General features: G+C 31.9%; 1 protein-coding gene across 5 annotated transcripts; it reads left to right on the top strand.

Annotated features, from left to right (window-relative positions):
* Positions 1–37: 37 nt before the first annotated feature.
* mxt (Eukaryotic translation initiation factor mextil) lies at positions 38–22,469 on the top strand. 5 transcript variants are annotated; one of them, XM_023160977.2, is made up of 11 exons: positions 38–176; positions 352–488; positions 2,271–2,383; positions 6,586–6,798; positions 7,403–7,592; positions 7,673–7,744; positions 11,110–11,170; positions 11,225–11,501; positions 13,435–13,618; positions 14,929–15,146; positions 19,546–22,469. In XM_023160977.2, the coding sequence occupies exons 2-11, from the start codon at positions 371–373 to the stop codon at positions 19,642–19,644; spliced, it is 1,545 nt and encodes a 514-aa protein (XP_023016745.1). In that variant the 5' UTR covers positions 38–176; positions 352–370; the 3' UTR covers positions 19,645–22,469. The 5 variants fall into 5 exon arrangements, with proteins under 5 accessions (XP_023016745.1, XP_023016746.1, XP_023016747.1 ...); XM_023160978.2 differs by lacking the exon at positions 7,673–7,744; XM_023160979.2 differs by lacking the exon at positions 14,929–15,146.
* The last annotated feature ends 1,498 nt before the right edge of the window (positions 22,470–23,967 follow it).

The following is a 23,967-nucleotide window of genomic DNA, read 5'->3' as shown; positions in this document are numbered from 1 at the left end:
AATAAAAGTAGATTCGCCAAAATAAATGTGGCAACGCTGTCTCACTTGTGCAATTTGCTTTGACATTTGACAAAAAAGATGAAACTGAATTGACACGAACGAAAATATCTCAGAATTTATAGTTGTCCTTCTAGTCCAGTTTTCCTCCCCTCAAAAAAAGACAATTCGAATTCTGAGTAAGTAATCTATGCGTAATTCCGATAAGTATTTCTAATAATCTGTTAGAAACTCAAAAGTTCAGAATAGGTTAAGACCATCTGTCAACTTTCTTTTTGGTGACTCACGTAAAAAATCTTTTCATATATTTTGAGATGAATTGCAAAAAAATTCCCATGTATCACTACTTCTTAGGGACAACACCAAAACGAACATGTCTTCAAGTCTGTCCTCGCGATTGAAGCACCCCAAGAAGCATGAATTGGTGAAGTCGCACAGTCAGGCTCAAATTTTGGCCAATAAATTGAGGCAGGACGGGCTTATGTCCACAGGTAAGTGTAAAGTTGTCTAAATATTTTTAGAAAGATGATTGAAAATATGTTCGAAATAGATATATTTTCAATGGAAACCACTGTTTATATTTTCAGTGTTTTTTTTGTTTTAATGTAAACCACGATAGAAATACTTTCAGTTGAGTTTTCAAAGAGATTAAAACCTAATGTGGTACTTAGTTGATCACTTTAACGACTTGGATAAATTTGAAAACTATTTTTTTGATACCGTATTTTGTGTACTGATCATGAGTCGGGAATCAGAACTTGCCTATCGGATATATGTTCACTCAAAAGTTGAAACTAAAGGAAATTTACTCTTTCAGGAACCTATATTTGTTAACAAAAACCCTTTAAAAAAATCCACAATTGCATGCCGAGGACCTTGATTCATTCATTTCAAATGATATCATTGAAGAAAAAACTTCTATTTCACCAAAATATCTTTTTCTTTAAATCATGAAATGACCACTTCAGACGAGTTTATTTAAAATTGTTGACAATATCACGGAATGTCAGAAATCAAGAAATTGCGCCAAAATATATCTCCAGGTTTTGGTTCTCAGGTGATTTCAGGAGAAATGGAATAACAAAATTCAACAAGCTCGTGTTCTAACTCACCAGAAATGTTGTATTTGATAATATATAGCCTCTAAAGGTTCTACAACTCAAATTGGTTCCACAACTGAAATTAAGCAGAGGATTACATACATGCTGAGTATTTAATGCATAGGAAAAAATTCTTACCTAAAATTTCAGTCAATGGTGCAAACCGAATGTTCAGTGATAATCATGAAACAAGGAATATTTGGAAGATGTATTGCTTAACTGACATAAAATGAGTAATTCTGAATGTTTTGCAAATTTATAAAAATTCATTCAGAAATCGCGACGATAAGTCATTGTCTAATTTTGTATGTATTACTTATGATGCCATAAACCACAAAAAAAAATATTATAGAGAATGCAATTCCAAAGGTGATATCTTGGAGTCTCGGCAACAACAGTCTGTCAATATATATTTTATATCACATTCATTTCTAGTTTAATTTTGTAACACTACAAACAGAACCAAAGGAAAGATCATGTAAAATTATCATTTGATTTCATTAATAATTTTTCTCAAAACAGTATGCATTTTGCTAAGAAAAATACAATCTTTAGGATGACAAGTGAATTAGCATCCACATGCCATCATGAGAAGAGGGTGTCATATTAGAAGTTTTCATAACCAGAAGTGAGTTCATGAAATAGTTGATTTTTTCTATTTCTGAGTGAGTGTGTTTCCGAATGTAGACCGGAGTGTCAACTGAATCATTGAGATGAACATTTATCTTAAACAGTGGAGAAGAAGGAATTGAAAATATTCTAAAACAGATATATACTTTTTCCTTTAACACACTGACCAAACTATGATAGACATACTTTCTATAAAATTTTTTAAGAGATCAAATTTGTGATATAAACAAAGTCACTTATGAATATTCTAAAATGTTTTTCCATTCATTAGATGATTCATTTCTTGCTAGAAAACTTAACTTTTTTGAACAAACTTGAAAAACAAATAAGATTTTAAAGTATCATGAAATAATTTTTATAGCCTCTAAAAAAATAAACTCTTTACCATGTAAACACAGTAACTTTTAAAATCATACTGGAAAATGGTTCATTCAACAGTTGAAAAATTCTGCCAAGATATATAACTAATGTTGATAAAATGCTCCTGATCTTACATTTACTTTTTAGAAGTTTTAAAATTCATATTGATCTGTTTTATTTCAGTTGAAGATGTTCTTCAAGCTGTTGATCAAGTTGCAGCTCTACTGTCCTCAAATATTGCAGACAGTAAACTTTCGTATAAAGATAGCGTTATAAATTTATGCCAACATCTGAAGGTGAATAATTTTCAAGGATTTACTAATCTTTATTGCCTATTCAAATTTGTGGTTGCTGATATTTACAAATTTATATGTGATGAAATTGTCCAAAACTTGATGAAAATCTATTCAAGTGACACTTTATTGTGAGAGTTTCACTGAACAGTTTACAAAACGAAAACAGCGTTCCACTCTACAATACCTTCCTCAGACGTGAACATTTAAAAATGATGTATTGGATACACGACACATTTTTATATTCATGTTAAGTGTATAATTACATTAATGAGAGAGAGAGAGAGAAATATGTTTATTCTGAGAAAACAAATTCCTGTTGACAAAGTTTTTGCTCAATGATAAAAACAATATAAAAGTGATAACTAAAATCTTATCCATATAAAATAGAGTATGTCATTACATTGCAGCAAAACAAATAAGTAACATACAAATTTAAAAATGGTTTCAAAAATATATGTCACATTAGTAAGAGATGCTATAAGTGAATTCTACAATTCGTTAGATGAGTTGTTTGTAAAATTCATCTAGATCCATAATAGGCTTTCATCAATTGGAATATCTCCTTATTTCTTCCTGAAAATAATCAAGGTACTTTCGAAATGTTTTGTACATTTTCATTCCATTGTACATCTATGAATCTTTTACCATTGTTGTTGTGGACAGGGGAAGCCTGATCATGTTAGCTTGATAGTTGGACGTTCATTGCAGTAGTCTTTCACAGTTTCTTCAAAGCTTTTTGACTTTCAAAAAAATGATGTTCTGCTCAGGAAACTTCATTGTTATGGTATTGAGGTGATGAGTCATATTCCGTTTGAGTCTTTAAACAGAAATCATAGACATCAGGCAGATATCAATAGTTAAACATTCAGCATTATCTGAAGTTTCCCACATAACTCGATACTGGACCTCAACCAATTTCTTTACATCAACGATTATTTGCTTATATCAAAGGTGGGTGTAATGAAATATAAAACATATGACTTTCAATTACTCTATGTATATGGTGTATGAATGATGAATGATAATTTCTTTTATGACCGATAGTTTGGATTGTAATGTTGTTTGTTCACTGGTTCGTGATATTTTTATTTTTTTTTCCATTTCAACTGACATCACACACAAAACGTCTTAACTTAGTTTATCGTTTCACTTTCTTTTTGTCACACACAAGCTCTATGAGCTTCAGTAGCTTGTCATGTTATTTCTGCATTTCCTCTTGTTTTTATGTATATGTATTCAATTACTATTAAGCTGGAATTACATTAATATATTGTGGTGTGTTGTGATGCTCTCTGACGTGACAGCGAGTGTGCAGACTATTCTGTCGTGTCGGGGCGCGCTCTGACGTTATTTCGAGCCAATACAGTGGTGGTCTTTGGAGTAAACGCATGCGAGCATCTACAATGCTTTCCTCCGATTCGGATAGTGATATTCAGGAAAACCTTGCGTGCCTGCTAATGTAAAGTTTACTTAAAAAGAAAAGAAAAAAAAAGAAAATATTAGGTTCATCCAGTAAATGATCTGAGAGGTAATTGAAGCGAATATCATTTACTAGTGATGAATAAAGATACCATCAATATTTCAGGATGTCAAAAAATCAATTTGAGTAGAGTATGATAGAAAATGATGTTTAAAAAATGCAAACCCGTATTTTCCAACATGTTCAATAAGTTCGTCCGACATCGTGTGCACAAATAAATGCAAACGACTATTAAAAAAACTGCTTCTATACTATGGAAGAATTTTTCGAGCACTGAATGTTTACAAGTGGTTTGTGTTAGCAAATATTTATGTACAGATATATGTTTATTTTAATATTTACGTTCCTTTTGTGAAGCTATTTGTTGTTGTTATAAGTTAGTAATTGTTATTCCTGACATCTCTATATTTTATATACATATATATTTTTACTCATTTATTATACCTATTCTGTGACCTGCCATTTGTACTGAGTGTATTCAATATGGTTAATAAATACTACTACTACTACTATTCTCTAGATAGTTAACACGTCAGATTAGAAATATACTAGTGTGGAGTGTTCTGACACGTGAGAACCCCACCATCGTTCTGACGCCGATCGGGAATCGATCGATCGTCGTCACGACAGATCGCGTCCCGACACACTGCACTTTAGTAATATAATTTTAAACATACTAAATGTATGGATAGGATATACTTGTGGTTCTGACGCCGATCGGGAATCGATCGATCGTCGTCACGACAGATCGCGTCCCGACACACTGCACTTTAGTAATATAATTTTAAACATACTAAATGTATGGATAGGATATACTTGTGGTGCGTCACGACACACCACGACACAATATAATTCCGGCTTTATTATTATTATTATCTACGAGTAGTAGAATTCAATATTTGAAAGATCACTATTTCATCTTTCAATCGTTTTGTTGATAACATTCTCTTGAATTCAAATCGTGGGGTGAATCTACAATTAGGTAACTACAAATCACCTATTTCGGGAAAAACTCAAATAAATGTTTTTTCTCGATTTTGGTAGAATATGAAGGCATGATTAATAGTCACTTCACTACCATTTCTAAATTTTATTTACTTAGCACTTATTTGATGTTGATTTAGATACATAATGTTCAGATATAATTTTTTTATAAAAGAATGATGTTTTTGGTTGTTTTGGAAATCAGGCCTGAGTACTAAATTGTTCATTTGCAGTCTGTTATTGTATTGACAATAATGCACTGCAAAAATTGTTTTTTTTTTACAAAAAAAAAATAGCAAATTTCATAAAAACAAACAAATCAATATGGTGTACAACTAGATATGTGAACTTACCTAGTTATAGAGTGGATTTTTTCTCTGATGATTACATTATCTATTTTTGAAATTTATAAGTAGCACCTATAAACTGTCTGCCAACGGTTAGCTAGTTGTAGTATGTTGTGCACCTAACCTAATGGAATTTTTCTTTGCATCTCACCTGACATGAGATGATCCCAAACCCATTTAGAGATTTGATAACGAAATTCTTGTACTTTATTTATTGCAAACAAATTTTTGTCATTGTATGTTTCTTTTCAAATATTGAACAAAAGTAAGTTTGTTTTTTTTGAAAATGAGGCATATTTGAGAAGAACTTGTAATAATTTTTTTATTCAAGTATCGCTTCATTGTAAGATTATTTCAATCAGTATAAAATTCGTAGCTATCTTTTTTGATAAGCAAAACTATAAAATATGACAAGTTACTGATAAATGGCACATGAGGATAACTTTTAATTATGTGTCTGTATATGTATGTCAGGAAGGGAGCTTTTTATATTTCTTCTTCTATCTCTATGCAAAAAAGTGGGAAACTTCCGGAGGAAAGAAGAAAGCAACTAAAATGTCTGTTGACATGTTGCTATTTTCTTTCAGAGCAAATGAAACATTTAAATAAAAATATGACAACATTTGATATTATAATTTATGGGATAGGACTCTATATAAATCTATTTTATGTATACTTACCGTAATTACTCTAATTTTTATCGAGATATTGTACATTATGTACTTGACTGCTTCTTTATGCAAAACATCAACATTTACCACATCTTGGTCAATAAGAATAACTTTTTGCATAATAAAGCATATTTATTATTATTAATAACGTATTCAAAAAATATACTTCAATGTGATTTCCACTCGAAAGTATATTAAAACATTAAAGTGTGTTTTTTGAATATGTTATAACGGCTTTTCATCAAGTATCGGTCAGTTCTATCATAATATTATTAATCAAAGCATTATAGTCTAACAAACAATTGAAGAAAGTGATTCACTCGCATCATCACATTGACAACAGCTAGTTCATCGCAATAATCCCAGTTATATATCACATTAAGAAAGCACAGTGAGCTATTTGCCAGGACATATTTTTAAGTAAGTAATTTGTTCTACACGAGAAGCATTAGACTTCAGATCATCATGTGATTCCGAACAGATAATGTAGAGGCATTCAAGCGATTGTTAATAAATCACCATCTTCAATTACTTCTCCGAATGTAGTTACCGAACATGATCCTTTACTCTTTGGTTTATAGGTTATCAACCTTTTTTTCTAGAAGTCTTTTTGAGAAGGTAGCAAAAGATATAATTTTGATTTGTTCACTTATGATACGCATGCTTAAATTTGAATAATCTTTATTGTTCATTTGACATTTTTTTACTGTTTTCAAACAGGTTTATGGTATGTATCTGGAGATATTATTCAAGGAGCAGCTAGATCATGCTTTCAAAATATTCAGGGATAAAGCGCAGGACGACATACAAGTTGACATGCTTTCACGATTACATTTACTCGAACTTATCGAATTACGAGCCAAAGGCTGGAAAGGGACTGATGGGATGAACCTTTATTATAGAAGAAAAATTAATCAATTTGGAAATTCACAGGTATTGCATATATTCTTGCATTAACAAATGTCCTTAGTATTTAAATTAATGGAAAAATCAACGAGCTATGTTTTTTAAAATAAGTACATCTACTATCTGAACATTAAATCATTGCTGAAAGTACATTGGGCAGGCAAAGTAATGTAAGAAAAATTGTATGAAAAAATATATATTATGAAAAATGTAACTAACGTTACTCCAGTTTCGTAAACGAATACAATAAATTTACCTTCACAAGAAAGTAAATTTATTGTATTATTCAAAATTCTTCACTTTTTGATATTGAAAATAATCATGTATTTCCGTAATTCAATGTGTTGAAAATAACTAGTCTATGTAATACTTAATGATAACTTATGGGGGTATTTTATATTTATGTCTAACTTTTCACATTTTAGTGTTAAAAGATTACATATAATGTTATTTTTAGTATACTTGACGTTTTACGTTATTTATCATGGATAATATATTGGTAGAATGCAAAATAAAGAATTCATATAAATATGATGAACATAACTTGAGCGTGACAATTAACTGTCAGTAATTGATTGAGAACTAACAGTCTCAGACTCATCATTCAAGGACCTGTATGTTTTGTTTTTAGGTAGATATGTCTGAGTCTATATCTAGTTTGAATGAATCTCTTAGTTCAATGGTGATTTCATCGTCTCCACCCCTTTTGGGACCTGGAGAGGTAATCAAGCCGTCTGGCAAATTTGCCAAACCTACCAGGATACCTGGTAAGAAATACTGCAAGGACGAAGTTGTCATCCGAAACGCAGATTCTGGAAAAGGTAAATTTTTCATTGATTAAGCCATGCACTTCTAAGAAGTTCATGAGCACAATTCCATTATTGTTATTTTTGCGTTATAGTTATGGGTATCAAGGGAAGGCGAGTTCATATGATCGAGGAGCTTAGTGAGACGATCATATCCTTTCAGAGAGGTAAAATGATGTGGCGTCCTAACATTTGCTTTTCTAATCAGAATAACTGCGTTTGTGGCACTTCCTCAGAAATTGCTTTAGTGTCTGCCGCGTTGAGAACAAACTTTCTTTTCTTTATGAAATCTGCCGGTTCAATTTGTGAGTGTTTGATTCTATACTAACCTTTTTTGTGGAAAATTTTTGCAATATGACATTTACATTTACTGCAACTCTTATTCGAAAATTTATTCCAAATTTTTTTTTAGTTATTTGAAAATATTGAAATAATGTTGAAATTTCAAAAATGGAGTATCATCCTTCCATTCCAAATGAAATATTGGAGATATATTTATAAATATATAAAATACAGTTTTCAGACAAGTTTTTGATCTCTGTTAGAATATTGGGACATGGGATGCTTATTTCCCACTTGAAGCTTTGTTCACGATGAAGATTCCATACATGCAGTCGAGCCGCTTTGAAATTGATCCAGTCCCAGGCACTTTGCTGTTTGAGCCGGATCTTTCCTGCACTGATGAAAGGTAATACCTCGAAACCAGTCTGTAGGTGATCTACTGGAATAATTTCAGCATGGTTCTGCTGCTGGAGAAAGGAGAAACATCTACAAGACTAACCTCTGTGAGAAATCTTGCATAATTGTCTATCGGATGTAATTCAATATTCAGCGTGGTATTAATCGGGGAAGTAGTTGTTTTCCAGCAGGCATTTACCAGAACCTAGAGTTTTCCAACAAATTAATTGTTAATTTGGAAGATTCATATATTATTTATGTTTATCGAATAAACAGATGGATGACGTTAGTTTCTAATTCGGATCTTCGACTAAAATGCGTTTTTATGAAAATTTGATATTGATGCCTCTGAGATAATAAATATTCAAATGTTAATTAAGTGAGTTTTAAGCGTATTTCGGTTAAAAAATTATTTCATAACAGTCATTGAAGAATATTTTTGAAATGATAAAGGTATTGAACAAGCACCAAATACAATATTATTATTAAGAAAGGAATACCCAACAAATCTTCCTCAGAAATTAATTTCAGATGAAAATTGGATGAAACAAACTATCTTTCCTTTGAAGTTATTGATTCACCGAGAAATAATGAATAATGATTTCAAAAAAAACTCCAAAGGCACAAGCTTTCTGAATAGTGTGAAAGTATAATGACTCATATACTTTACAAACGATGAATCGTTAGGAGAATGTGTGATTTGTTTCAATGTTTGTACTTTTGGCCTACAAATCTTGAGAATCAAATAGTTGCCTGGCAACAACATTTTGAAACAACCTGTATATATTTGGATGCGACTTCTCTAAAAGAAATGTATTTACCAAAAAATGTTGGTGTGATTTCACAGATGAACCTGGCAAAATACAAATCAAACACAAACTAGATGCTACCATGTCTGAAATTAATAGTACTAAACATCGCAGTGCACTCTCTGAAACTTCATCTCACTTCTAATTTTCAGACATTCTGCATTATAATTTTCCTTTGATTGCTATTTATATTCATTGCATATTCTTTACTTCATTTTTCATAATCACTATATCCTCACAATATCAATTGTAAAACTGAAGAATATTAGTGGAATCTGGCACCCATGAATGAGGTTGCCAGAACAAACACATCAAATAGTTCAAACGAAAATAAACATTATTATTATTACTTTTCGATCATCCAGTCTCAATGATAGAGGTGAATGCGAACCTCTCCGACCAAAATCATATATCGGATTAAAAAGACAATCATTGTCAGTATGATATACAGTCTGGTTTTTAAGATAGTTCTGAAAAATTCAAAATGAAAAATAGGTTCTCAATATGAATTCAATTAATATTTTTGGGACATTTCACTTTTTGCCTGCCAGTTATTTTTTTAAAATTAATACTCTAGCTAGGAAAACCCTGATATATTATAACTACTCGATATTTTTCATCAACTAATCAATTTTTATTCACCTTGGACAAATTAGGTATTGTATCAACCAAAATTCAGTTTTCAAAGCAACTCTCTGTCTACATAAAACGTGGGAGGTTAGTTTTTGAAAAAAAAACGTTTTGGTTTTTTACTATTCCATCATTATATAGAAAGTGGTAAATTTCTGGAAAGGAAGAAAATAATAAAATATACCAAAAATGTGTAGATCGTGTATAAAAATTGCTTTCGGATACTGAAGAAAATTATCTAAAACAACTATTTTCAGATATTTGAACACATAAATCACTTTTCTCATTCGGTTTGTACATCAAACATCGCAATTGAAGCAGATGTACACAACATAATATGTCAAAAAAATTGCTAAAAGTTTTCACAGTGAATTTTTGGATTTGAATAGGAAAAAGTTTCTTTTCCAAAAGGTCAACCACTAAAGAAAGCTAGGCACAGAAATTTTCTTTTTTTCAATTACCCATTAGACTCTTCAGTGTTTTATATTGAGCAGTTACTATTCAGTGTGCCCTTTATTACATTTCAGCGATTCTCTATTGATTTAGCTTTGTTCATTTTTCAGATTGTGTAAGGTTACATACCCAGAAAAAGTAAAAAACTTATATGAGATAATATTGATATGAAATTTCACTTACATGAAAAACTTTCAATCTCCATTCTCATCATATTTTGAAGCATTCCAAAAAGTGCTGGACATTGTATATTTTGTGAAAATTTGTACATGACGAAGCTGTGTGCAAGATGGGTGCCGCGTTTGTTCACACTCGGGCAAAAACAGTATCGTGAAGATGTTTCAATTGAGTGTTTAGCAAAGTTTTATAGCATCAAAGCAGAATTCTTGCGTCGTTTCATAACCATGGATGAAATATGGGTCCATCGGAAGTTTTCTACTATCTATATAGTGATGGAGAAATAAAAACCAAAATATTTTTTTTAATATGCATTGAATGATGAGCAGTTTCATTGGTAGATAATTCTTTGATAAGTTATGAATTTGTTCCATTGTAAATGTTATGTTGTACTTCCCATTTATTATGTCATGTGTTAGATGATTGCCAAATTCTGAACTGATACAGTTGTGTAATAATTTCAAAAACTATACCTCACGATTTGATCTACACAAACTTTATTTGAAAAATATATCACAACGTGTGATATCACTTGACAAAGTTACTGTGCTAGCGAAACATGTTGTGATATATTTTTCAAATAAAGTTTGTGGAGATCAAATTGTGAGGTGTAGTTTTTGAAATTACTATGGATCTTCATCAAGTAACGGTCGAATCAATAAAAAAAAGTTGTGTATTAGTAATTGAATATGTTTGTTATTTATTAATAACCAGGTAATCTTGACCAATAACGATAATCCAGTGCTCTCCTTGAGATATTTCAACAACAGTTTTGACTGTTTTAGTAAACCCTGGTGCAAAGGAGAGACTCGTCCAAATAACCGGTGCCAACGAGGAGAGCATAAAGTGAGTATAGTCCTTCAAAAATACTAACAACTTAATCAACATTTTCACTTACAGTCATGCCAAGCAGCTCATCGAAGATACCATTCGGAGGAATGCGTCCCCTGTGAGAGACCCTGTGCTATCTTCCAGCGGGGGTCCGTTGACCGGATCCAGTTCTAGCATCAATTCATCCGCGTCTGATGACAGCGCCCTACCGGGCTCCGCTAGGGCTTCACGTGCTTTGATGCACAGTCTGAGCACTAATGATGCCAACATTGGGGAGTACAAGTACACTGTTATAACGAAAGGGTGTACCATCAGGATCACAGGGGATAATCTGGATTTGGTTAGGGTAAGTATGTGTATTCATTCATTTATTTTTTCAACTTTGGAACAAAAAAAGAGGAAACCTCAAATTAGTTTCTGGACTTACTCACGAAAATGTTTTTGGCATAACTTCTGAAGAGCTGCTTGGTATAATAATATTAATACTTTATTGAATCCGTTACAATCAAGAAATGACATGGGATACATTAATAGTTGAAATTACTTAATTGATAAGTTACAAGAGAACACAAAACATAATCACAAGAATTAAAATTGTACCTATACGTATACTGTATGTCCAAAATAAGGAGGTCCAGCATATGAAAATTGGAGACTGATAGATACAAAGTCGTTCAAATTATGAAAAGCTTATTTAGGAAAACTTTTTAAATTTAGAAAATTCTATTAGTTCTGCAGATTTTCGAAAAGAACCAGAATTTGACAATTGCATTGTAATTTTTTTTCTAACATTAATAAAAGAAATGTTAAAAAACCAAAACATTGTCTCATTACCACTTTTCAAGCACTACAAGATGACGGTCACAGATTTTTATTCTGATATTTTACCTTTTTGGCAACAATTCAACATAATCGGGTTTTTATATACTTTGGCAACATTGCCAATATTTTCTTATTTAAGCAAATATTTATCTCTTAAGGTTGCTGATTTTTCAATGTTGGTCCTCAGATCATAATAGTTGCAAAGTTCTTACAGAAATAAAAAAATATTAATTAAAATAATTTAAATTTGTTACAACTCACAACAAAAAAATACACATTTAAATGTAACAGAATCTATATGAAAATTTCTAAAAATTGAAAATAAAAGTGATATATCTCGCAATAGTTTAAAATATGTTCTCCTGATAAATGTTTGATTTTCCTGAGATTACCTGATTCTTCAACAACTTAATGAATTCAACCGTGTCTTTGATAAACAAAGAATTATTAAATTTTTGAACCTCTTCTTTCAATATGGAAATGTCATCTTGATTGTCAAGAAAGTGTTCTGAAACCGACAGCCAATATAATGTCCTTTGTTTGCTTTTCTTTAACGTGAATATAACGATTAATACTGCAGAACTATTCAAATTTTGGAACTATGACAATTTGTTTTAGTTGAACGGAAATATCATCATAGAGTTTTTTTGTAAGCAAACAGCAAACGAATTGGGTGTATGGGAACCCGGTATGTAGTTGAGACAGATAAATTATAAATAACAATGGTCCTAACAAGTTTCCTTGTGGTACATCAAAATTTACATTTGATGTATCACAAGGAAAGGAATTCTTAATTTTTGTGACTTGTTTTCTATCAGTCAAATAATTCTGTAACCACAGTAAAATTGTACCTTTAATTTCATAATAATGTATATTTTTAACTGAACATCAATTGAAATATACATAAAAATAATGATAATTTATGGGATACAAAAAGATCCGTCAAAATATGTTGGTGTTCTCTTAGCGAACCCTAACTTTCTTATTTGAAGAGATAGACACAAATGATTATTTAGGAGAAGGTTAGGATCTATAAATAAAAATTTCTGAAAAGTTATACCACCTGTCTGTGTACTTGAAAGCTTCAAATCCATAATCGCTGTTCTATGTTTTTGAAGAAGTGACATATCGATTTGAGATTTGTAAAAATTACGGTCAATTATGTTCCGGAAATTGCTTGAGCATTATCGAAAAATCGTTAAGGTTTTTTCCAGCACTTTTCTGAAAAGTTTTCCAAAACATTCCACTTGAAAAATTGTTTTTATATTTTTTTATATTTTGTATATTTTGTGTCATTAGCAAAATCTTGAGACAATAAAGCATTTTTTGACTGATTGTACATTTATATTTTCAAATTAGAATCAAATATCTGTGCTCGGTTATATCCCAATTGCCAATCAGAAGCGACAGCAGCAGAAAAAAAATTCCAACCATAGGAATTCCTAATCTGATTTCAGACTAGCAAACTTGTTTTGGACGAATACTTCTCAGGGGAGCCCATACACGATGTCACACAATTCTACAGCTTTGATAGCCTCCCTCAGCCCATTTTATCGGAAGAATTTCCTACCACGCCTCTTTCTCCGCCAGATTCTCTACCATCTCCGGACTTAGTCATGAATGGAGAGACCGAAGAAGCAGGTAAAAAAATACTTTTGGTATGCGGTTTTGCTTAACACAGCCATTCCATAAAGATTTTCCAATGCTCCTAGAAATAGAAGATGGTTGATACGGATTGTTCTGTTGATGAACATATTGAGATGATGAGTTTTTATTCGTTGGGGGAAGCGAAATGAAAATGGTGAAGATGAGGCTAATGTTAATGGTACATTGTCAAAAAAATTTAAACAATTTTGAACAGAGATCAGATGAGCTTGATTTAAGTGGCAACACATAACTTTAAAACGAATGGTTCAAAATTAGTTGATATAGACTAACAAAAATAAATAAACTTCTGTAAACGCCTTGTTAAAATAGTCTACCAAATTTGGACTCTTTGGGAACTTACTTAAAACAAAAAAAAAATAGGAAAGAAATCAGGAAGATAATTGAAATAATGAAAGTTCATTTCTAAAAAACAATGTTTGTAGGAATTTTGTTCAATTTCTAAAAATTGGTGGTCTAATGAATTTACATGTTCTGATAATGCACATGATAAAACATTTCTTCTGCAGTCACTTTTATGAGAGGTAATTCGACCTTTTAGAAGTCTTGAGGTCTGTCCAATATACACTTTATCACAATCTTTGCAAGGTATTTTATAAACGATATTATAAATATATATATATATATATATATATATATATATATATATATATATATATATATATATATATATATATATATATATATATATATATATATATATATAAAATCTAGAAAGGTTAATGCAGTCAAGCTGCTGGAAAATAATTCCATGAAAATCAAAAAATAAATAAATAAGTACTCTTTGATCATTCCCATATTGATTTCAATTTAAGAGCCACCGGTATACAGCTGTTTCAGCCTATTGGGCATATATATATATATATATATATATATATATATATATATATATACAGTTCATATATATATATATATATATATATATAGATATATATATATATATATATATATATATATATATATATATATATCTATGACCTACAGAGACAAAAAATAAAGGATTATTCTGAAGAAATTCAAATATTTTTCAAATTCCTTTTTGTTCATCTTAACTTATTTTTCTCTGGTTCAGTTACAGGAAGGTGTGAGTAGAACCTACTTGACATTGAAGTTATTCAAAAATATTTTCAGAAGATAAATTTCAATAAAAAATATGTCTATCAACTTCAATTCAAAGTTTGTTGAAAATTGTGTATATATATCACATGAATTTCAAAGTGTACCCAATCAAGAACTAACAATACCTTGATTCTTAACTGCAAATTAATAACTCTTTTCATGGACAGATAAGGTGAAATTGCGAAAACCCCGACTATCGATAGAAGAAATCATGCGAGGTAATTCATCTTATGAGGAAAAATTGAAATCTCCGCCTCCAGCGCAACCTAAACCTTTGAAATATTCCATCGAGTATTTGGCACACTTGGCCATGTCTCCGTTGTGTCTGGCAAAGCCAAATGATTGGGACAGGATCTCGGAAGAGTATCCGCAACTAAAGAAAAATGTAAGTAGGAGAGTCTTGTTGATGTTGTGGTGCGGTTTTCGTGTAATGGACCTTTTGCTCAGGCACAGCAAAGGAAAACCCATATTTAGGTACACTTTTTTGAAGTTCATTATTCGATGGTGAACTATTTTTTTGCAGTGCTAGGATGAAAGTCCGTTATATTGAGAATAATTCGTTTTGCATGATGTTGTTGAGGTCCATTTGGTATTACGAGCATTTCTAGGAGTTTTATTTGTTTCACGAGTCAGGTAGATGAAAAATTCTATGGAATGGTAAATTGCTTGGTTTTGGTTGCTTATTGCCTTTTGCTAACTCTGGATTTCAAAAGATATGAATTTATAAATCATTGCTAACCATCTATTACACAGGGTGGCCCGATATTTTATATGTATACATTGAACAATATATATCTTCAGTGTTGATGTTTGACAGAATCTTAAAAAAATGTAGAGCGGTTCAATGTAACTTGAACTATTCCTTTATTTATCCCAAAAACAAATATGTTTTAACTAACCCTGTATAAATTGGGTTTCAAAACAGTTCATATTTGCATGAATTTCAAAAACATTATTGATCCAATTCAACTAATAGAGAACTTGTTAATGGTATATAATAAGGAATTGGTTAAATTGTTTTGTACCATTAAATGATACTAAAAATAAACTGTAACTCATTTTAAATTCTATTTTTAGGTGTATCTTCTTTATTCCCAGTGAATTAAAAATTGTTTCCACATTGCTATGAAAACTTTCAATGGTCACCAGAATATAATAATAGAATTTTCATTTAGGGTCCCCATCAACTTTCAAATTTTAAATACACACGTGGTATTTTCAGACCCTTGAATAATATCAATGAATAGATTGATATGTTTGAAATTTTTTTTTGAATGTTGAGATATAACACGGTTATATATGAAGGTATAGGAAATGTCAATGTCACAAATTGAAAAGTTTTTCGGATTCGGCTATTAAATCAATATTATTACGCTACGAACATTTACTTGACAAAAACAATAAATTGGATTGGTTAGATTATTTTCTGAAATATTTACGGTACATCAAGTGTTATGAGTTTCGTTCCCTTGATTTTCATGTCAGAAATAAGATACAATAATTTATTTGATAATACCAAATAATCGAAACTTCCAAGATAATTAAAAAAAAACACTTGTCGATATGAAATGAACATTGCAGATTAAAAAATTGCTACAAAAATACAAATCCGTATGTCAACTTTCTGAGTTGAAGATTGCTTATGTTATATGGTAGGTAGGTAGGAAGGTAAGTCTAAAGTGAGTGAGTCTATTCGACCCTCCACCGCAACCCATAAGGGTTTATTGTGTCTCACACCTATTCACACTCGGCCAAATAAACCCAGCTTCTTAACGAACCCGATTAGTTTGTATGTTGAGTGGTCTTTCAGGTCAGATGATGACAGTGCGGATCTGCTGAACTCAAAGAACCTGATTCTGTCCCCAGCGGGACAGGCACAAAGTATATGCTCTGCAGTTTCATCATTTTCCAGGCAGAGGCGACACACACTGTCTTCCGACAGTCCAAGTCTCTGCATGTGATGATTCAAATGATACTAACCTGTGTAAGAAGGCCTGTTAGACATCGTAGTTCATCCCTACTGTAGTCCAACAACTGTTTGGAATCAAGCTTCGAAGGGTGAATAAACGTCTTGGAGTGAGCCAATCCTGGAAGATTCTGCTAGAAGTCCATAACTCTTCTTGCCATCCAGGTGTTAAGTGTTTGTTTGGCAAAGCCCAAAGCGATGCCAATGACAGGTTCTGGTCCAATGAAGCCGCTTGCAGCATCCTCCTTTGCAAGAGAGTTAGCAGCTTCATTGCCTTCCAGGCCAGTATGGTCAGGAATCCAGACCAGAGACAATCTGTTTAGTCTTCCTATCGAGGAGAGTCTTTTTTGGAAGTTTGCTATCAATTTAGACGTTGCTCGTTGGGAGCCAAGAGCTTCCGACGCTGCTTGACTGCCAGAGAATATTTTTATTGACTTGTGAGTGAGGTTGGATTTATCCAATCTCTCCGCACACAATTCAATAGCGTAAATTTCCGCTTGAAATACAGTCGCATAAGTTCCTAGGCAGGTAGATAACTCTGTCCTGGGTCTGCGACTGAAAACACCTGCACCAGAACCGGAAGGTGTTTTTGATCCATCTGTGAACCAACAACTATCTGCTCTTAATATGTCCTTCTCCCGCAGGATCGAGTCCTCTCTACTCGGGAATAGTACTTTATAAGGCAGTTCGTAGTTGACAGTTGGAGGCATAAAGTCAGAGGTCATTTCCAGAATGCTGTGACTTCCAATGTCAACCAACAGTCTGTTGCACTCTGCATTGAATTGATTTGTGCAATTGGCAATGTGCACAAGTCTGTATGCAGTCCATCTAGCCTCTCTTGCCAAAAAAAGTGGAGAGGATGTAGATCTACAAGGATCTCCATTACCACTGATAACCAGACAAGCCTGTCTCTGTAAGCCATAGAGCTTCGCTTGGGCCGTTTTCTGTAAAGCCTTCGGTCACCAAGCAATTGCACCATACGTGATCATTGGTCTGACAATCATCACATAACTCCAGTGGATTTGTTTGGGACCTGAACCCCAAGTTTCACCACAAATATTTTGACATGTCCATAGAGACAGTCTGGCTTTGTGTAAAAGTTTTTCCAAGTGAGCGTTCCAGGTGAGTCTTTTATCAAGGACAATGCTAAGATATTTCACCTCCGTTCCAAATGGAATGACCACACCATTGAGGGAAAGTGACGTTAGATCATCCAATTTCCTTCTCTTGGTGAAGGGGATTAACACAGTTTTGCTGGGGTTGACAGACATCTGCTCCCTCAGGCACCAACTGTGAACAACGTCCAACACGCTTTGGAGGATATTACAAGATACCTTTGCCGACGTGGACCTTGCCAGGATGACAAGGTCATCTGCATAAGCTTGCAGAACAACTTTTCTTCTGTTGAGGGCATCAAGCAGACTATTCACCAGGAGCGACCATAGAAGGGGAGATAATACCCCACCTTGAGTGCAGCCCCTGGTGACCCTGAACCTGATAGTCTCGCCTTGAAGAGTCGTAGTTGCAGTTCTGTTTACTAGCATGGCATAGATCCAGCCAGTTATGGTCGATTCTATACCCTTTCTAGCCAGAGACAATCCTATAGATTTAGGTAGTCCATTGTCAAATGCTCCTTCAATATCAAGAAATGTTCCATGAGTATATTCTGATAATTCACTATGCAGTCAAAAATAAAAATTTTAATTTTTGTTTTCTTTCAGTATCTCGGAAATCAAAAGAGCTACAGTAGATTTTTTGGTGTCATTCTATAGTACCCTAAAGTCGACAACCACAATTAAACCAACTCTCTATCTCTTATCATTTACGAGATCATCAAATTACCGTGTGTTAGCCAACACACATATTGATTGTTTTATTTATTCAATAGAAAATAAATTGAAAATTTTCAAATGAAAATTGTGTAGAAATTCAGTATATATTTATTAATCATATTAGCCAAAACAAATCTTCAATATATAGTAATATTAAATCTAATATTGGTCAGAAATGGCTTTATCATGACGGTTCTATGGAATTTGAAAATCTACAACTTCATTAAAATTCAGTCAATTCAAAAATAGTTTTTGGGGAATTGACTCTTCTCATAGTATTGAATGATTCTTTGATTAGACTTATCTTTGTTATTTTCATGTTTTTTAATAATAATAATTGTGTGTAATACAAAATTACACAGAAAAGGGCCAAGTACATTTAAAATGATATCAACCAAGCCCAAAAACAAACTTGACAGAATTAAAATTCGCTAAAATTTATTGAATTCAATTACCCTTTCACGTTAGCCTTTTCGAGATTTTTCTTCAGAATAGTTTCAGATAATTATGATACTCTGAGAGTAAATTATTTTGCGGGTAAGGTAATAAGTACATGGTACATGTATCATGAATTCTCTGCATTTAATTTTTGGTTTATATGATGGAATTGGCAGATACTTGATGAAAATCCATAGCTAACGTATGTAAAAAACACTTTATTGTGAGATTTTCACTAGACAATTTTACAAAAACCCAACACGTGTTTCGTCATACAATGGCTTCTTCGGGAGTGTCTTACAAACACGGTTTGTTAGTTATGAATAATACCTTTTTCAATTTTCCTTATAAAGGTATAAAAATGAAATGAAAAAAAAGTGAAATATGTGTGATTGAGTACAAAAATTACAATTCCTCAAAAAGTGTTGATATATTTTTCATAAATCCATATCATGAGGCCAGATAGACATTTCGAGGCTCTAGATTTGGTTATGTTTGAAATTAATTGCTTTCTAATGTGAATTGATTTTTTATTGTTTCTCTTTTAGGTCGTTGAATATTTCGACGCCAAGCACTACCTTTCGGCTCGTACAACAGAGCCATCTGGAGTGTTGAGTGCCGATGTACTCGATCCTAGTGAAGTTTGACACAAGAATAACCAGGCTTTGACACAATATTCTTTAAATGATTGCAACTAAGCTTCATAAGATATGGAACCTTGAAAGTGACTCACTTCATAATACACATCATAGGTGAGTTACCTTCGAGCGGGTTGTATTTACATAGGGTGACGCAAATCTTCTGTGCGTAACTTTCAATTATTTTTGTGAGGTTATGTATTTGCGAAGGTTCTCGTTTTTCCCTAAATAGTTATATTTATATTATATAAAAATATTCAGTTTGTACTCAAACACTTAGTGTTAACTATTAAGCTTTTTGAGTTACAGAAATATACGCTTGCTTGTTTTCTGTTGAGAAAAAATAACAAAAAAAACTGACTGACTTACTCGAACATATATCTATCTTTTATTTATTTCTAATATCAAGACTAAGATTGTTTGTTCTTTGTGATAATTTTCTTGCGAATGTTGTCTTATTTTCATACTCAAGAAAATGGTGAAACAATTACCAAAGCATAACGCACTAGAAACATATACTCTGTCTATGTCTATTTTGTTAACATTTAACAGTATGAATAACAGGGTGAGATACGCCGAGATACATTATTTGTTTTGATGTATATGAAATAATGGTAGCTTTACAAGGGCGTTTATTACTGTTATCATTATTATTTATCTTTGTGATCTGAATCTGGATGACTAAGTAGTTCAAATGGTTTTGTATCATGATATTTTTCAGTGCGGTTTAATCCTATCCACATGCTGTTCAAGAAGTTCAGTAAACTGCGATATCTCTGCCATTCCGTAAACAAAATATAGAACAAAAATATTTCAAATGTGTTGTTATGTTATATCCAAAAAGGCCTTGTGAAGAATTCAAGCTGCGAAACTGAAAAACCATTCTAACCTACTTAGGATACATACTGAAGGTATACTGAAGTACCCCAAGGATCCTTTACTGAAATTTTTGTATTTTTTTTATAAATGAAAATAGTACTTTGGGTCCATCGATATCAGGGCATCGTTGCTTTGTTTGATAATCATTTTATTATAATTATCATATCAATTCAAGAAATTAATGGCAATACAATCAAGGAAATACAACAAAGGTTACATCTCAAAACATGTCCATCGGAATAATAGGCTGGCATAATGATTATGTCAGTTACTTCTCATTAATGTTAATAAAAGAAATGTATGATCATGTTTGTGCAACCTGAAAAATTGTAAACAAATGCCCTCAATTCATAAATAACTGATGACACATTTTTTGAGTTTTTCAGTCTTCTTTAAAATTGGCCTCTTGCTGTTTGGAAGTTAGCCAATTCATAGTCTTGAGAGCAAAAAAGGTGTTACTTTTTCATTTGTTCAACAATTCAATTTTTCATGGAGATATCGCTTGTTTACGAATTTCTCACAAAATACCCCACATTGAAATGATGTACTCGTAGCTTATACTCAGTTTATGAATTTTCATTTCAAAATGAAACCTTTTTGTATAATATACAAGTGATAGGCTGCCTCCTCAGTTTGTTAACCTTGTGCAATGGCTTCGAATACTTAGATCTGGACAGTATTGATGCTTGACCTCCAGTTTGGAACGTTGTCAGGATTTGTTTCAAAGTATCTGGAAAGGATGGCCAGTATTATCATTGTTGATAATGAAATGATTACTTTTTTATTAGCAAATGTAAATATTTTATATTGATGTTATCAGTCATTGGAAATGAAGTGGTTAAATTCTATTGTTATTCTCGATAAAATCGAGTTGATATTTTTTACTTTTTAGATTATTTAGATTCAGATAAGAGATATTTATAAATGCATATTTTTAAAATATATTGACATTCATCAAACCTCAATTTACAAAGATCTAGTAAAAGATAATAAATAGAAATATATAAATAAGGAATAATGAATGGTAGAATCCAAAACAAGAACTTCCCAACCACCAGAACTGCAACTCTCTGTTCGACGCGCGTTTCACCAACCCAGTTGCCCTTTTCAGTTTCTGAAAGTTAAAATTAAACATTCAATGTTCAACACTCAGCTAAATAAAACATTGAATGGAGTTGGAGGAGTTTCAATAGATTATCAGAGTAGATAGAAAGGTTTAGACTTTATTAATTAAAAGTCTAGAAACCTGAACATTTCAAAAACATGTCTATTATGAACAAATTGAATACAAGCCTTATAAAAAGTAGAGAAGAATAAATAACTATTGTAAATTATGAAAGAGTTCCAACCTAGTTTCCCCCTTCATGCTTCACATCAAGAAATTAGTATTCGTTTTTTTCTTTTTTTACCTTCTTTTGATTGTTTTGTCTCTGAAGGAGTACTTTCAAAATACTCAAATTAGGCCCTACAAATTTTCTTGTTTTAAAAAATAAAATTCAAAAGAGTATGTAGATTAACATACTATTTTGAAACTGATGTGTATAGTTTTCAGAAAGCTTTAAAAACGGTTTCATCTTCAAGAAACATTTTTTATTCACTCAAAATTATGAAATAAAGTTCAGACATTTAGGGTAATCTCAATTCACCTAAAGAGAAATTTCATTTGTAAGATACTCTGTTTTAAATTTAAAAGTTTATTCTTGCCGCTAGTGAAAACCATTCGGTGTACTTGCCATCCTTTTCATACTTTGGAAACGATTCAAAGCAGAAATTGTTTTGTGTTTAGATGTTAGGTTTTGTTGTTTTTTTATTTTGCATTCTATTTATCAAAAGCTGAACTGCTCTTGTTTGTTTGTACCAAGTAGAAATTTTTTTTTGTTCAAAATATTGTTGTTTTTATTTACCCTTATTTTATTTGGAAGTTTTAACTGACATAATTAAAATTTTTCTTTTAATGTTTTTTTTTTCTACTATCCCATCACTTTTCCAGTATTGCTTGTTCAGTCGTATGAACTAGCTGACATGCTGGGAATCGTACGTTAAAGGGGAAGACCTCGTTGTTCCTTAGCTCGCATAACTTTCCACTTCTCAGACTTGTCCGTAAGGGGGCGATAGCTGATTTCAAAATTATTGAATAACCCAGCAATATTAATTTTTTTTTACAGAGTCAATTCAATTGCCCAGAATTACAAACTCCAAAACATTGAGAATAACAGGTTTTCTGAAACCATAATTATAAAGATATAAAGTTTTTATTCAGATTTTTATATTTTTTCAATTTATTCAAATCATTCAGGTGGAGATGGGCTTTAAAGAAAGATCTACTTATCAGGATAGTAGAAATGCTAGGAGGCATGTTTTCATTGACATTTTTTCTTGTATTTCTCCAAACTGAAATAATTTGGAGTTGCGCCCTGATGATCTTTATTCTAAATGATAAGTAACATCCTGTTGATGAGAATAGGTTAAAAAAATTTACAATCTACATCAGGGTTCTTATATATAACCATAGAAACCCTGACACTGCCCTCTCTATGCATGAAAATTAGTGAAGGACTAATTCAAACACATCTTTATTCTATGATTCGAATTTAAAATAATCGATATATCGAATCGATTATCAAGATAATTCGAAATATTCTTCTTCTTATATTTATATGGTCGTTGTCTCATTCTTTAGGCGCTTTTGACCATAATTTGATATTTTTCCCATAGCAGAACTTAAACATGTAGCTGTTCACGATTGCTTTCACCAGAATTACGAATGTTGTTCATATTTTCATTTTCAAGTCAACCGCTGAGAGTATGTTCTTGTTGTTACTAATCTTATTCCTGATTGGGCTATTTCCGACAAAAATTATTCTCTGCTCGATGTAATTTGATCGGACAGAACAGCGAATAAACTTTTGGCGGGAATGACCTAATCTGGAATAAAATTAATGTCAAAATACACCTAGTAGGTAGGTAACAAAGCCAATTGAGGACAGTCGGCACTGATTTATCTGAAGAATGAATGGAATGAAACATTATTCCAAAACAGAACTTGAAGAACAATAAATTCACAAACTCAAAATAAATCCTCAATATATTGAAATGAAAAAAAACATGGTTCTTAGTTTACAGAAATCACATTTTAATCTAATAAGATAAATCCACGCACTATATACCTACTACTGTATTATCGATGTCAACTGAGTGATTCTACTGCGCATTGTGAGTGATTTATAATTCCTATAATAATTCGATTATTCAAACAATTCGATTATGCCTATCACTAATGAAAAAGAATTGCAAAGGAATTTGAACCAACTCGATAAACATCCGAAGAGGTGAATAATCCAGTCAACGAACAAATCACTACTAAATCATTTCTGGATAATCTGGGTATAAGTAATCTGTAAATGGCGTCTTTGTAAGGGTAGATGTCTGTCATCCACTTTATTAAATTATCAA

This window comes from Leptinotarsa decemlineata, unplaced genomic scaffold, assembly GCF_025532065.1.
Source record: "Leptinotarsa decemlineata unplaced genomic scaffold, Ldec_3_MD MMD2_tig00026354_RagTag_RagTag, whole genome shotgun sequence".
Classification (NCBI taxonomy): Eukaryota; Metazoa; Arthropoda; class Insecta; order Coleoptera; family Chrysomelidae; genus Leptinotarsa; species Leptinotarsa decemlineata.
Note: the sequence above shows the minus strand (reverse complement) of the source record. Positions and strands in the feature narration are given on the sequence as shown.